The sequence below is a fragment of the Amyelois transitella genome, chromosome 10 (assembly GCF_032362555.1).
Source record: "Amyelois transitella isolate CPQ chromosome 10, ilAmyTran1.1, whole genome shotgun sequence".
Classification (NCBI taxonomy): Eukaryota; Metazoa; Arthropoda; class Insecta; order Lepidoptera; family Pyralidae; genus Amyelois; species Amyelois transitella.
In genome coordinates, this window is record NC_083513.1 from 2,033,435 (window position 1) to 2,050,791 (window position 17,357).

Here is a 17,357-nt window from a genome sequence, read left to right on the forward strand (position 1 = left end):
TCCGGGATATCACCAGTAAATGGTCCGAGTCAATGCCAGCACCGCGATATGCACGGGTATCCAGCACTTTGTTCTTCAATCTTTCATCTACAATCACAAAGTCTATCATACTTTTTAAAATACCTTCCACTCTTGTGTAGGTGTGGATCTCTTTATGTTGAAACATTGAGTTCGACACAAAAAGATCCCACTCTAGACAAATTTCTAATACACTTCTTCCATTATCATTCACCTTTTCGTCACCAAACGCACCAAGCACCTTTTCATATCCATCACGCTTTACACCCACCCATCCATTAAAATCACCTAACATAATAATCTTCTCATTTGGCTTGGTAACTTTCAATACTTCTCTTACACTATTCCAGAACTCCTCGTTTTCGCTTTTTGCTGATGTTGTACCCCTCGAACCCACATCCCAAGGTGCATAAACACCTAGAACGAAGATCCGAGTGATTCCAACTTTCATCCTAATCCATAGAAGACGAGGGCTGACACACTCATACTCATTCACGCACTCAGCCATTCGTGCAGAAAGAATTAGACCGACCCCTTGACAGCCTCGGCTGGTACTGGAAATTCCAGACCAATACGCCGTGTAAGGGCCGTGCTGCGTCGCGTCGCATCCTTTCCGCTTCGTTTCATTCACGCACAACACATCCAAACGTCTTTCATCCATCATCTGGCATACTTCCTCAATCTTATCCTTCATTCCTCCTCTTACATTCATCGTCGCAAAGCGGCTTTCAGCAGACCGCATACCGCTCCCGCCGGGAACGAGACGTGATGGGGTGCGGACACCATCGCCGCCATTTATATGCTTTTTAAGGTTCATAATGCGATTCCCACGAGACGCTAGGGAAAAATTTTGTCCGCCCCAGCAGAGCCCCGCATGCCAGGGTAAGGCTAGCCATTACCTGGGGGTCGCCCAACCCCATGGCGGAAGTGGCACGCTCGAGACTAGGCTCGCCCCTAGCCATGCATCCATCGGCGCGGCAGACCTTAGATTGGCAGGGATTTACATTAAAGAGGAATCCCAAGTCTATCCCTTAGTCGGCTCTTACGACATCCGTGGGAAAGAGATGGAGTGGTCCTATTCTTTTGTAATGGTGCCGGGAACCACACGGCATAGGATTTATTTCAATACATAAATAATCATTAAGTTATATTTATTTGAATTTATATTTAGTTTATTTTAGTTTTAAATTTAAGAGAAAATAAAAATAATATTACACATATAAATAAGTAGTTAAAGCCAGAAAATAATCTAAATCTAATTGCTACATAGTATAAAACAAAGTCGCTATTTTAGTCTGTTTGTCTGTATGCTTAAATCTTTAAAATTACGCAACGGATTTTGATGCGGTTTTTTGTAACAGGTAGAGTGATTCAAGAGGAAGGTTTTTATGTATAATAACATTTATAATTTTGCACCCGTGCGAAGCCGGGGGGTCGTTAGTAATGATATAACAATGAAAGAGAAAATAATAGCTTTGGTAATAACTTTTTAACCATGGGTTATTTTTTGGTGAAAAATTAATAAATGCACCGCAGCCTATTATACTTACTTAATTACTTTTTGACAGTGCGTTAGCTGTATTATTTTTTTTTGTTATAACAAGTTTACGCCGTCGACTTCGCCCGCGTAAAACAAAATTCCCATGTACCTATTCCGCTTCCTGTTGGAATTTCGGGATGGCCTTTCGGTATTTTAAGGTTTTTTATGTGCTTGGTTCATTAAACAGTTTTTCTATGTATTGCCGACATTTTTGGCAATGTCTACCCCTTAAAGGATGAAGGCGTAATATGTATGTATGTTAAGTATCAAAATTAACAATGTTTTAACAATTCCAAAATCCGTCATTGATGTAGGCCAAGGGATCACTTTGTCATTGAACTTATAATTGTTTTAGCCTAAGCCTTTGCAAGTACTGAGCTTAAAACTTCCGGGTTTCAGCTATATAATGCTAGCGACCGCTCGCGGCTTCACTTGTATTTGTATATAAATTTGGCTGATTTAAAAAAGACATTTTAACACATTCAAAAATGTTTTGATTGGCCTGGGTCTTGGCTGTAGTTGAAAAAAATTGATCTTTACATACATACATATAATCACGTCTATATCCCTTGCGGGGAAGACAGAGTCAATAGCCTTGAAAAGACAGATAGGCCGCGTTCAGCTGGTTTGGCATAATGAGAGAATTGTGATTCGAGAGAGAGAGAAATAGTGACAAGATGCTAGCCCATAGCCTAAAATAAGAATCCCAAGTTTATAAGACTATCTACCTAAGCCCTTAGTCGCCTTTTACGAGATCCATCGGAACGAGACGGAGTGGTCCTATTCTTTCTTAATTGGTGCCGGGAACCACACGGCAAATAGAACATCTCGTTGAACTTACTTTAGGGCTGGATCTTACTAGCTTGCCTTAAAAAAAATCAGCTTAAATCAATCCATATGTTATATTGTGATGCGTTTATAATTCAGCCAATGTTGGCGAAGATTGGATCGTAAACGATTTTAAGAGAATATCACGTTTTTTCATTTAGATTTATGACACCCTTTCAAGATACAATATTTTTATACATGCATAAATAAGAACAATACAGGAAGATTGATGACTAAAGATACTTACCTATGAGGGCATTTTTTAACCCCCGATGCAAAAAACGACTGTTTGTATGACTATGTGTCTGCCTGTATGAGAGCGGAACATATTTCTAGTTTCATGACCGATCGATCATCGACGCTGTAAAGAAAAATTACTCGTATATTATAGGCCCATATAAAATTAGAATTTACTGGTATCTATCACTTCATACTTAGGATTTTACAGAAGAAAGTTAGTTAGGCCGGTTCGTCTTAAAATTAATACATACTTTGTTTAATGGTTTTTCAGTCTCTTACTTACAAATAAAAATACAAAAGTAGTTTTTTTTTGTTAAATATAAATTGCACTTATGAAAATATCAAAATTTATTTAAAAGGATTGAAATTTATAGAATTGAAATTATAAGTGAGGTGAGTGTTAATTTATTTATTTTATAAACGTATACTTAATAAAATGTATAATATGCAATTTATATCATTTTTAATTGAAATGTTTTTTTATTTTGAAAAGTAGAATTGTAAATTGCAAAAAAAAAACATTGCTTAACTTATGTCTATTAACTGACCTGATAAAAAATATAATTTGAATTTGGAATCAATGTGGCCCTCTATTGATGCCGGCCATTAATTTATGGCGAACCGAGTTGCCGCTGGAAGACGTAAGTAATGGAATTAACGCCTAAAATATGTTAACTCACCGCAGAATGTCATTTACATTATTTCATTTAGTTAAAGGTCATTTTATACCTTCCAAGTCCATTATTCGTTTGAAACTATATAGAATAATCGTGATTACGAAATTCGGTAAATTTTTTTATAACCAGTGAGTAGTTTAATTAAAACCTTACACTTTTGTTGCTTGTAGAGAAATTAAAAATCTTGAAGTTTTTGCCCTAACATAAAATGTTTCCAACTCTACGATGCTATACTCTATGAAATTTAACTTGTTATTCCAATTATATTACTGCAAAGTTTAATAATAATCTATTCAGTAGTTTTTGCGTGGAAGACTAACAAACATGAATCCACATATCCACAAACTTTTGCATAAAAAATATACATACATACATACATAAAATCACGTCTATTTCCCTTGCGGGGTAGACATAGCCAACAGCCTTGAAAATATTGATAGGCCACGTTCAGCTGTTTGGCTTACTGATAAAATTGGATTCATAAAAAGTGACAGGTTGCTAGCCCGTCGCCTTGAAGAAGAATATCAAGTTTACAAGCCTATCCCTTAGGCGCCTTTTACGACATCTATGGGAAAGAGATGGAGTGATCCTATTCTTTTTTCTATTGGTGCCGGGAACTACACGGCACTAAAAATAAAATAATATAATAAAAATAAAAGTCTAGAAGATGTCAGTAGCAATAAAAAGTTCTTATAATTTTATAATTTTCAGGTAATATTTTTAAATCGAAGACAAGGAAGACGATTTTCTTGTTGATTCTTTTTAAATTTAGAAATTAATTTTGAAAGTAAACTCTGTCAAGGAAGAAATCGCGTCATATTTGATTGTCTACAAATAATTGAGATTATTAATTCTAAAAATATACACGTTTATATTAATTAAGGGACCAGGATTGTGTACTTAACGGGGTTTTTTTTAATATTTCATCGTCTTCTTATCAGCTCTGTTAGCTAATAAGTTAACAAATAATTTTTACTTCCTTAGTTCCATTCTGCGCTTCTTCTATTTAGAAATTAATTTCTCTCTTCTAAATATTTCCAAATAACAACAAAATCAGTGGATAATATACGAGTATTTATATTTATTTATTTATATTAATGTATATAGAGTAATTGACAAAACAATAATGTTGTTTGTTATATTTTGTGCCATAAATGTGTCTACAATACATTTGTAGACTAGCTAAAATTACAATGCATGTTTTTCGGAGATCATAGAGGATCACAAAGGAAAACGGGCGAAATTTACTACGCACAATTGTATTTTAATTATTGTACTTAATTTTTATAATGTATATTAAATAATAATGTAGACAATTTAATTATTTGGAAGCAAAAAGGAGTAACAGATTGTAAATAGTTTCCTGGAATCTTGCATCAAAACTTTTGTACAATTCATACGAAAAATATATTTATTGTTTGCCGTCTCGTGAAAACGTAACTTCCTACTTACTTATCAGCTAAAGTCACTTTGTACGGAAACTTGATATAACGGAATTAAGTTCTTAGATAAAAATCAATAGAAAAATATTGTGTTCTAAGTACATAATTATCGATTTATATGTCATTTTCTGACAGTAAAGACATACAAGGGAAATTCTTCTTCTTTATGCAATAAGCTAGCAACCCATCACTTTATCTCAGAAGCCCTCATGTCTCACTATAAGTTCTGTCTATCCCACCAGGGTTAAAAGACGTAATATGTTTACATAAACAACCTTACCCACTAACAGATCTACTTTAATGCTTTTACGTAGATTTCCGACCGGTTTAACCATAACCTTTCAACAGTATCTTGCTTGCCCTTAATTATCCCTTTCAATTTGGGACCGTATGGTGTGAAAATACTAACGTAGATATTGTTTGGTCCAATTAAATACGTTAAGCATTTTCAATTTTGGTCCATTTTATACATGTTTCTTAAAAAAAATGCGTTCGTTCAATTTATTAACACTTTTAGTAAAATAATGTTATGTTTTTTTTTATATTAGATTTGAGTGCGTTTGACTTAAATATGCCTGGTGGTAAGCAAGATGTGGTTCAAGGTGGTGAACGGTAGCTCAAATAGTGCCTATTCACTCTTGCCTTGAGAATGCCCAAGTTAAATAAATTGATTTTACATGTGTCCTGTCGCATTTATTAGTCTTATCAGGATGAGTGTTAGTCTACAAAATTAAATAGCAATGTTTTATATTGCAGGGTGTTTATATTGCAGGCAGAAAGCGGACATTACACTTATCTATGTTGGCATTAAGGGCATGTCATATAATTGAAAGCATGAAGAAAAATGCAATCACACATCAAATATTAAAACATAACACTTCCATTTTATCGGTATTCATTAAAATAATAAATTTAATAAAATGCACCTAATCCACACGGCCAGGAAGCCACGGATGCATATATCCACAAATCTGATTTTGCCGGTACTAACGGCCAGCCTAGCCTGACCTTCGATATTATGACGTTACTAGAAGGAGACAGTGTTACCAACTCGATTATTATAAAAATAATTAGTAATAAATAATAAATATATGGGAGAAATTAGTTGTACGTGGCTCTTCAGTCTCTTAGAGACTGTTGGTTTTGTCTACCCCTCAAGGGATACATATATATATAATCATGTCTTCATCGTGTCGCAAACTCTGAAAGGCCACGTTCAGCTCAATGGTTTAATGATGGAATAGCGACAGGTTGCTAGCTCTTTGCCTTAAAGGAAGTTTATTAGCCTATACCTTAGTCGCCTTTTACGACATCCACAGCATACAGATGGAATGGTCCTAGTGCAGGGAACCACTCGGAACTTAAGGGATACAAACGTGATTATATGTAATATCTACAAATTATACACATTGAGCTAGCCCAATATAATAAATAATTAATTCGAATCTAGATGAAATACAAAATCATCGATCAAATCATCTAAATCATATAGGTTTTTGTATTTTAAATTATTTTGTTGTCAACATATTAGTTTTCCCAATTTGCTTGTTTACAAAATTTTGGTGATAATAACTAATATCTACCTATATTCACTTGGATTTTATATAAATAAGGTGTTACCCGCTTGATTTTATAATAAAAAAAAACAAAAAAAAAAATATTTTGTATTGCCAGCAACAAGTAACACAAGGTTCACGTTTGGCTATATTTTGTATTTTTTCCCTATCAATGCAGATAATGCACTGACATATAAGGGCATGGAGTTGGCAACACAGGTCAAGTGAACTGGTCGAGATAACGCCGGACGTACGACTGTGTAACTTAGTTGTTCCCTGTGGACCGTTCTGATTATGTTACGAGTTAATCCTGGTGTTAGTATAGGTTTGGCCTTATCGAATTGTCGATGCGGTGTGCAGATTCTCACACCTGACAGATTGTTTTAGCGTGAATCTCGGATATTGTTTTAAATTTACCTATTGTTCTTAATCTTAGAGGCTGAGGTCGATTAAGTACTTTTTAGCAAGAGGTACTTACAAAATTCAAATAATATACATTTTACCTGCGGTTTCGCTGCGGAATTAAGGAAACCTTTTCCCTGACTGACTTTTACGGATGGAACTGGATGAAACCTTTCTGTCTTTTCAAGTTGGCTCTGTCTACACTGCAAGGGATAAAGACGTAATTATATATATCAATAAATGTGTAATGTAACCATGATCCAATCAAGTTTTGCTGAAAATTCAACTTTTTCTGAATTTAACGAAACATTTATTTTTAACAGTTTTGAAAATTAGAAAAACTTGGCTTCATTATCTTAGTTACGTTATGAAAAGATATTTCTTCAGAAACTTTTAACAACTTTAATTATATTTTATTTAAAAAGTCTATATTATTCATTTAATACATTTTTTATTATCATATTTTTAATGTATATAATAATGATTATGCGCTTAAAAAAATTAGTAGGGGTGTTTGAACTATATATCAACAAATAGATAATAATAACATAACTATATAAGTTATGTGCCGTGTAGTTACCGGCACCAATAGAAAAAAGAATAGGGCCACTCCATCTCTTTCTTGTGGATGTCGCAAAAGGCGACTAAAGAATAGGCATATAAACTTAGGATTCTTTTTTTACGCGACGGGCCAGTAACCTGTCACTATTTGAATCTCAATTCTATCATCAAGCCAAACGGCTGAACGTGGCCTATCAGTATTTTCAAGACTGTTGGCTCTGTCTTCCTTGCAAGGGTTATAGACGTGATTATATGTTTGTATGTATCTTTATAAAAATAGCGATTAAGATAGCGAAGAATCTGATCAGAAGATCATGATCTGTTGCTTAAATTGATATCGTAAAGTATAGACATAAGCGTCTATAACTTTTTAATTTATGTATGTAAGTAAGTTTCACTTTAGCGGCCATGTAGAAATGAAAATAACCTACTTGAAGTCTTCAGCGGATTTTAATTAGTTTCTATTTCGTATAATGAGTCTTTTACAACTATTTAATTATAAGGGAACGTCCTCTTGTGCCACACTACTGTGTGCTTGTCGAAATAATTTTAAATTATGTTTCATGAAAAGTTCACGCTATTCATTTAAAAACGTCGTTTTTGTCGCGCGATAATCTATCGCTGTTTCTCTTTTTAAACGGGACAGCAATAGTTTATCGCGCGATAAAAACGACGTCGCGGGTGTAATGCTAGCTACGCTGATGTAGGTTAAAGTTATCTGTGGACGTGATGGAACGTGGCTTTACAGTTTTTAAAGACTGTTGGATCTGTTTACCTCGTAAGAGATTTACGTGAATACAGGTAGGGCGTAGGGGTAGATAGAGCCTAAAGCATTGAAATGTCATGTTTAGCTATAAGGCCTAATTATAAAAACGTAGAATTAGAAATTCCCTTAATTAACTTTTACAATATTCTTGGGAACCAAGAAGCAGAACCAGAACTGCTTTGGAAATTTATACTAGATGAATGTTTGCCTACATACATACATAAAATTACGTCTATATCCCTTGCTGGGTAGGCAGAGCCAACAGTCTTGAAAAGACTGATAGGCCACATTCAGCTCTTTGGCATAATTATAGAATTGAGATCTAAATAGTGACAGATTACTAGCCCATCGCCTAAAAAAGAATCTCAAGTTTATGAGCATATCCCTTAGTCGCCTTTTACGACATCCACTGAAAAGAAATAGAGTGGCCCTATGCCTTTTTTGTAAGGGTGCCGGAAACCACACGGCGAATGTGTGCCTATCTATACTAATATTATAAAGCTAAAGAGTTTGTTTGTTTCTTTGTTTGAACGCGTTAATCTCAGGAACTACTGGACCGAATTGAAAAATTGTTTTTGTGTTTAATAGACCATTTATTTAGAGGACGAGGAAGGCTTTAGGCTATTTATCATCACGCTGCAACTATTAGGAGCGAAGAAATAATGGTAAAATGTGAAAAAAAACGGGGAAAATTATTCTTCCTTGAGGTCTTCAATGATGCCCAAAATAACTATTCCACGCGGACGAAGTTGCGGGCAGAACTAGTTATTAATAAACCTAATTGTAACACATTTGTGATTTTACGGGCATTTCAATAGAGCACAATCACTTCCTATTAAGATTTACAAACACAATTTAATTTCACCAATATAATCATGTCAGAGTTTGTCACCCATGAATAAGTTACGTTGTAAAACAATTAAGTCAATTTGCTAAACTAATATTGAGGAACTAAGTTGTTAGTTCAATGTTTGCAGTGACTGCATGTTTTATGATCGCACTTTGTAAGGTGAATTATTAATACTGAATGGTAAGTAAATTGGATTTATTCTAACCGTGTGGTTCCCGGCACCAATAGAAAAAAAAATAATAGGACCACTCCATCTGTTTCCTTTGGATGCTGTAAAAGACTAAGGTATGGTCTCATAAACTTTGGATTCTTTTTTTAGGCGATGGGCTAGGAACCTGTCACCGGAAAGATAAAAAAAGATGATTCAAAATTATAAGTATAAGTATATGTTATTATTATGTATTTATGCGTATTATTGTGTATTTATATGTATTATTTATAGATATATATTCTGTGTGCATTTTATTATGTTCAAACATTTATTTACCTTGCTCTGCGCCAACGCCCATCTCCTGTTTGGTTACCTTCCACCCAAAGGTTGATTGGAAGAGATTGCATTAGCGACAAGTCCGCCTTTGTACCATCTCTGTCTGTTTTGTGTGTTTTACTCTTAATGTGCAATAAAGAGTTTTATCTAGAATAGAATAGATTTATTTTCAAAATAAGGTATCACTTATTGACGTCATATCACTTAAATCTAATTATAACTACTACCGCTTCCAAAGCGCATGTGTAGAAGAAGCGGCGGAACAAACTACACTGCAGCATTTTCATCGGACGTCAATTTACAAACATAGATGATCTCTTAAATCTAAATCGTGGACGAATGCACATTGTCTACATAAAAAAAACATTAATGAATGTAGAACTAATCTATCTACATATCTAACTATTTATCTATCTATATTTTTTTTCTCTATTCGCACCATAGACCTATAGCTAAGTATTTTTTAGGCTTTCCCTTTGAAGTTCGAATCCTTACAATGTCTGATACGGAGCTTGATGAAAACAATAAGAATAAATTGAACAATCGATATCAACTTTGATGTTTTTAAGCTTCGCGTGGTCAAACCACAATATTTCAGTCAACACATTTTCTTTTTTTTTTTAATGAAAGGCGATATTTTTAGAGCTACAATCAGCACAAATATGTTAAAATGTTGTAATTTACCTCCATAAGTATTTAAAATTTGATTCGTACGTATTAGTACTGATGACACAAATAGAATTTACTATGGACTTAAAAGTTACTCCGTAAGTGTCAGGGTGTTAGTGTTACTAATTTTTCCACTTTATTTGACTGACTTTTTCCGCCTGGCTTTAGTCCTGGTTGCTTCCTCACCAGTCTGGAGAAGAGCCCGGGGTATGCCTTTGACCATGTATCCTGTCTTGAGTGAGTCAGGTTTTTACACGAAGCGACTCCCATCTGACCTCCGCTACCTCTGCAGGTAAACTTAATCCTTATTGGATCCATAGTTTCACATCCAATTCGAAGGTGCAGGTTTCCTCACGATGTTTTGTTATCACTGTAAGTGCATCGGTTAGTATTCAAACTAATACATAACTTTGAAAATAATCATTGGTACATGGCCGAGGTGGGATTTGAACCTATGCCTTTCTGTGCATCACGCATTTTAACTGAGCACCTTACCCATTGAACCGCCGACGCTCTTCATTTTTTGAGTGACATTTGCAGTAAACCCAATCCCAACTAATAATGAAGGTATTATATTTTTGAATTAAATTTAGTGTTCATTTTTTTTGTTATTAATAATATTAATTTGAATAGTTGAGCGTCTATTCGGGGCTGTCGGCTCTGTCTACCCCGCAGGGGATATAGACGTGACTGTATGTAGGTATGTAAATTTTATTGTTGTTTGTATCAAGATTAGATATCTTGTTGTTTGTATTTTTATATTATATGTCTATAATTTTTGTAATTTCATTTGTTAATAAAAATATATTTACGATATTCACTTGAATATGTGGGCTATTCACGAAAACACCATGTAGGTATGTTTTAATTAAAACCTACATGGTCCATCACTCACACTCTTTCACCCAAGGGAGATCATTATAAGCCATTAAGGTAACACACATTTTGTGTACCGTTTAAATTGTTATAACCTCTAAAAAGCGTAATAAACAATTTTTATACAGTGTAGTATATGGTCTTCTAATCACTGTTTACTTAAACCATACTTGACGAAATACTCGTATTGAAATAATTAGTTTTACATTCATTCACGTTTTTTAATGTAGACAGTAGTGCATTCGTCCACGATTTAGATTTAATATTGACGGCACAAATTGATGTAAATAAATTAAAATAAAATTCTAATTAGTTGTTACAATAAATATATACATACATAAAATCACGTCTATATTCCTTGCAGAGTAGACAGAGCCAACAGTCTTGATAATACTGAAGGGCCTCGTTTAGCTATTTGGCTTTATGATAGAATAGAGATTGAAATAGTGACAGGTTGCTAGCCCATCGCCTTCAAGAGGAATCCCAAGTTTATAAGCCTATCCCTTAGTCGCCCTTTGTTTTATATGGAGTTGTTCTATTCTTAAATGTCAAAAATTGCATTGCCCATTTACTTATATATATATTTTTATTGTTACAGGTACAAAATGGCACAGGCTTGCGTACTAGTCGCAATCGTCGCAATATTAGTTCTATCACACGGAGTTAGTGCAAAACGTAAGTACGAGTACCTACGTCGCTCGAAGACTAAGGGATAAGCCAAATCTGACACGTAACAAAAATTTTGTTTCAATAAATACATACATATAATCACGTGGCTCTAAGACTAAGCGGAATCTGTCACGTTACGTTAATTACGTCTATATCCCTTGTGGGGTAGACAGAGCCAACAGTCTTGAAAAGACTGATAGGCCACGTTCAGCTATTTGGCTTAGTGATGGAATTGAGATTTAAATAGTGACAGGTTGATAGCCCATCGCCTTAAAAAAAGAATCCTAAGTTTATAAGCCTATCCCTTAGTCGCCTATTACGACATCCATGGGAAAGAGATGGTGTGTTCTTCTTGTTTTCCTATTAGTGCCAGAAACCACACGGCCCAGTGTCATATAAAATGTGCATATATTAATAATACCTTTTTTTTAAATATTTCACTGACTGCCGTCAGTTTTTTTTATTCATGCCTAGCCTAGTCTGGAGTTCATTAATGTATCGGATCTTTTATTTTTCTAAACAAATATCTTCACTTATTGCGATCAAAAATTTAAAATTAATATGAAACCGCTTTTCAGGCTAGGTTGATATTGTTGTATTTTTTTTATGAATTTTTTTTTTATTAATTACACCTCGTTTAACTTTCTCTTGTCTATTTCTACCACAATAGCTTTTGATCACCCTTTGACTCATAAAATAACCACGATTATCAAAAGTTTAGAGATAAGCGGAAGGCTTTACAGTTTCTCATTAATTACTAATTTAAACTTTTTCTTTCTTTAGATTAAAGGAAACGTTACGAACAATAAATGTTAATAAATCAACGGGTGTAATTATTTCAATAACTTTTTCAATACAGTTGTTGTAATAATTGTTTTTATAAAGTTCTATAGAATACGAATGTAGGAAAAGGGTTAATTTAATAAACATTTAAACAGCCTTCTGCAGCCTTTGGTTTAACGATTTGACCAATGGATATTGTATAAATTTAATAGAATGTTGATGTAATATTGTTCCCTTTAAGTAGGTAACATCATTGATAGTTCATTACTAGCACATCAAAAAAAGACAACAAACCATAAACTAACCCTATTCTAATATTAAAAAAAAAAAACAACATAAATTAAAGTCACATAGGATAAAGATTGTCGCTTAGAGTCTTGGTCTATGGTTTATTATACTTGACATTATTTTGAATAGGCTTAATTTTATGTATGTATATAATTTTATGTATAATACATACGTATAATATATATAATACACAAAATTAAACCTATTTCCTGGAGGGTTAGGTTAGGTTAGACTACGTATTTCCACTAGCCACGACGATCCCTGCACACTTCATTCGCATCATCTACATTTATAAATTTTTTCAAACAAATTCGTCGGTTTTGGGTACTCTTAAATTTATCTTCATTATTGACAAAGATTTTACTCTTTTCAAAATTATAATGTTATTTCATGTTCTCACCTTTTACACACATTAACAAAACAATTAAACTCTAAGAATAACTACTAACTGTTTGTATAAGAAACCCGACGTACTCGAGTTGGCATCGGAAACAATGATACAAGAACTTTAAGCCAACACCGATGTTGATTCTAAGGAATATTCACTAATTTGCAGATGTTCAGAGCAACTGTGTTGTTCTTCGCTTGTTGACTATTGAGATTTAAATCACACATTAAAGATTAACACAGATGTGAATGCACCATTATTCAAGAAATAAAAAAAGACTAAGTGTAGTACACACCAAGTAAAGTTCACAGTGCACACATTATTTTTATCAGAGCTTCATTTTAAACTGTATCTGCTTTACAAAATGCACCGTGTCGCGTAGTGTTAAGAAAAGCTTGGTCACCTTTAGGGTTAGTTTATGGCATCGTAAATATATACAAGGCTGTTCTCTGCAATTCTGAACACAATTAAAAAAAAATCTGCTAACGCTCTCCCCCCGGTATACATACTATAATATAAATCATATTACATAATACATACTATATATAATCACGTCTATATCCCTTGCGGGGTATAGTTCTTATGTATGTATTTATCACGAAGAATCCAAAGGTAAAAAATAAAGACGTTAGATCGTTTAAAACTATTAAAGTAAGTCGTATGATTGTGACCTTACATAAGGAGTTTTAACATGAAAATGTTAAGAAAGAAGAAGAAGCAAAAGAAGAACTGAAGAAATGAGACAAAACTCCGCTTCTACACTTCTGTACATTTTTACTTTATTTATAAGTGTTATTGAGGTGTATGACAATGTTCTAAATATCAAAAATATTATTAATTGAACTTATCTCTTCTCTTTCTCAGATGAAATTGTCTGGCACATCACTATTTCATATCAAAACTCATTTTAATTCTAATTTTAAACTGAAATATTATACCAAAATATTTCTTAAAACAAGTTTTTCGATTTCGTCGGAACTATGACTCAATTATACATTCAACCCTCACATTATTTTATGGCAAAATTCCCGTTCGGAAAGAATTGTTTTCGTGGAACACAAACATTTTTTTACAATTAAAACAACTGTCTAGTTTTGAAGGGGTTTTTAGTAAACAATGATAACATATTCATAAAGGTCCGTGGGAAGGATAAGTTCTTTATTTAGTTGATTTTAAGGTTTATATATTTTTTATAACACAGTATACCAAATTTCATGTTGTTTTACACATATACACAAATGTGACTGATGGAGCGCAAGTTAGTAGTCGAGAAAACACAATATTTATTATTACAAGGTAAAAAAAATATGACGTTAGGTTTCCCGCCAAAAATGTTTGCTTTTTTTTCGCTTAATTTCAGCAGGGCAAACGCACAATACATCGTGTTTTATCTTCATCTGTAATGCGGAAATCACAACATGTGATGTTATCTGTACATAACTTTGTTACGAAAACTTTTAAAACAGGGGTGCATTATGTAGAGGCAGAGGTCGATGAGTGTATTTTGTCAGTAGGCAATAAATATTTTAAAAGTCACGAAAGTGAGACAAAAGTCATTAATTATTACCTGCCTTTCCTAATACATAAACTCCACTATACTCCATATGACTGGTAGCGAAAAAAATATGTTCCCGTAACCTTTGACCACGCAGATAGTAAAATTCAATCATTTTTTTAGGCGATGTATTAGTAATCTTTCAATTTCTTATAATCTCAACTCCAACAATTCAATAAAAAAGCATCTATCAAGCAGGAAATTATAGCAAGTTGTTACAAAAATAGCACTGATAAATGTCAACAAACTCAAGTTTGCTCAAACTCAATAAATATCAAAGTAACTTTGAAAACTGTTGAAAGCAGCGGCGAGTTTGAAAACCGCAGTTTAAAAACAAATGAAATGACAGAAAAGTGGAAAAGTGTTGGGAATCGAACTCTGTGGTCAAACTGCCAAGTTGAGCAGCATTTAAAATTTTCTTCAAACGCGACGCAACGCGATAAATTTGGATTATTCCACTTTGGTCACCCAGAGGTGATCAAAGTCAACAAGATTCGCCGAACCTTGAGTAACTTTTGAAGTATTATGTTACAAAAATGTAGACCTATCCTATAATATTTAATGAATTACAAATATATATATATATACGTTTATATCCCTTGCAGGGATGACAGAGCCTTTTAGAGAAATTTTGTATAAAGGAGATTTTATCGCCACATAAGTATCTAAACACACAGGACGCCACATAAGCCGTGTGGTTCCCGGCACCAATTCAAAAAAGAATAGAACCACTCCATCTCTTTCGCATGGATGTCGTAAAAGGCGACTAAAGGATATGATAACTTGAGATTCTTTTTTTTGGGCGATGGGCTAGCAACCTGTCACTAATTGAATCTCAATTCTATCATTAAGCCAAATAGCTGAACGTGGCCTATCAGTCTTTTCAAGACTGTTGGCTCTGTCTACCCCATAAGGGATATAGACGTGACTAAGTATCTAAAGCCAGTTCTGATAGATTCGTTAAGAGACATTATTTTCCTTTGTAATTAATTTGTTTACCTTCATTAAGAGAACCCTTTTTTGACTCCGTCTACATTATTCATACGTTTATTTTCATCCTGTCATACCGGTTGGGAATTTGGGATTTTAGTCGTTTTTATTCGCAACATGGGTTTTTGAATTTTGCCATTGTGGTTAAAATATGAGGGAAATGAATGTAAACTATGATACGATATTAATGGATTAGGTTACCTTGCTTTGCGGAGGTCAGACGAGGGTTTGCTTCGTGTAAAAATCTGACGTTTGATTCCAGGATTGTGCCCGTAGGTAGAGTCTGGATTCCACTCTAGGCAGAAGAAACCTCAAAGACTTAAGCCAAAAGGATTATGCGGTAGTTAATGCAAATTATTATTTTTCAGAGAAATCAGACTCAAATTTTCATTCATTCAATCATTTGCAAAAATGCACCTGAATTGGTTGGACCTGGTGTAATAGGATGAATATGATGAATAAATAATAGGATGTTTTTGGTCTCTCTCATCTGTTAAAGAGTTGGACCCTCCGCCGCATCCTGGGGTCCGCTTTTTTGTGATAGATACATTTTAAAAATATTTTTTCTATTAAATGGCCTATCCATTTTTAATTTGCTCTAAATACTTTACTACCAATAAAACTTAAACTTTCGGCCGAGCTTAAACATAACTTAAGTATAATAATATCTAATATTATTTAATAATAAAAAAAAAGCTATTCCAAAAAATAGACAATTTTTTTTTAATTTGTTACCTATTATGGCCTAGTTATGGTATGTTAAGATGGTTCGGTCATGTGGAGAGGATGAATGAAAGCAGGTTGACTAAGCAGATATACAAGGAGGGTGTGGAGGGAAAGGTCGGAGTGGGAAGACGTAGACGAACGTATCTTGATCAAATTAAGGACGTCCTGGTAAATGGTCAGATCAAAAGTACCCGAAATGTGATGGAATGTGGATGAAGCGAAGGAAGTATGCAGAGATCGTGGCAAGTGGAAAGAGGCGTGATTTTATGTATGTATGTATTATGGCGTAGGGATGTCACCACCCTAGCGTAAGGCTATTCATCCTCTATCCGCTAAAGGCTCGAACGTTCACCAAATGTTGACTCAATTACAAGTGGGATCACAAACAAGTTATGCAAGCAACCTGAAAGGCAGGCGACGTTTGTGCTGTGGCCATAATAAGAGATACGTACAAGCTATAGGCGATGAGCGGGGAGCGAACGTCAAAAATCTGCGATTAGTCCGCCATAGAAAATATATGTTAAAAACGGTACATACATTTATATAATCACGTCTATATCCCTTGCGGGTAAGACAGAGGAAACAGTCTTGAAAATACTGATAGGTCACGTTCAGTTGTTTGGCTTACTGATAGAATTGAGATTCATATAAAGTGACAGGTTGCAAGCCCGAATAAGCCTTTAGCCTTTGAAAAAGGTAATTTGAACAATGGTTTTAACATACCAACCGTGTCCACTTTTTAACTACTCGTATTTCCTATTGTTGACGTTTTAACTATGTCCCATGTAGCGTCCTAACTATGGTAATTGATTTATTTTTGAAGTAGAATACAAGGACTACCCTATTGATGACGTCATAGGCTACCCATAATGGAGATAATTGGAGAGTGCTAAAACCCACACTGTGTACCACTTATGCAAGCGCTTCGTGTGAAAACCTATCTTCCAATCCGGGATCGTATTTATAAGCTCTGTGTCATAGGACTCGGTGTCGCTAGGAGGAAGTTAAAATGATACACTTTCAAATATAAATTAAAAAAATGCGTT

General features: G+C 34.2%; 2 protein-coding genes across 2 annotated transcripts in view; both read left to right on the forward strand.

Moving 5' to 3' along the window:
• Positions 1-6,264, forward strand: part of LOC106140620 (CDK5 regulatory subunit-associated protein 3) — a 61,917-nt gene extending 55,653 nt beyond the window's left edge. Inside the window, exon 12 of the mRNA XM_060946026.1 lies at positions 6,255-6,264. The gene's annotated coding sequence lies outside the window, so the exon portion shown is untranslated. The remainder of the gene's footprint in view (positions 1-6,254) is intronic.
• The window catches only part of LOC106130140 (neuropeptide CCHamide-2), a 38,856-nt gene that overhangs the window by 11,353 nt on the left and 10,146 nt on the right, over positions 1-17,357 (forward strand). Inside the window, exon 2 of the mRNA XM_013328910.2 lies at positions 11,511-11,587. Coding sequence (XP_013184364.1) covers positions 11,518-11,587 — 70 coding nt within the window. The 5' untranslated portion in view covers positions 11,511-11,517. The remainder of the gene's footprint in view (positions 1-11,510; positions 11,588-17,357) is intronic.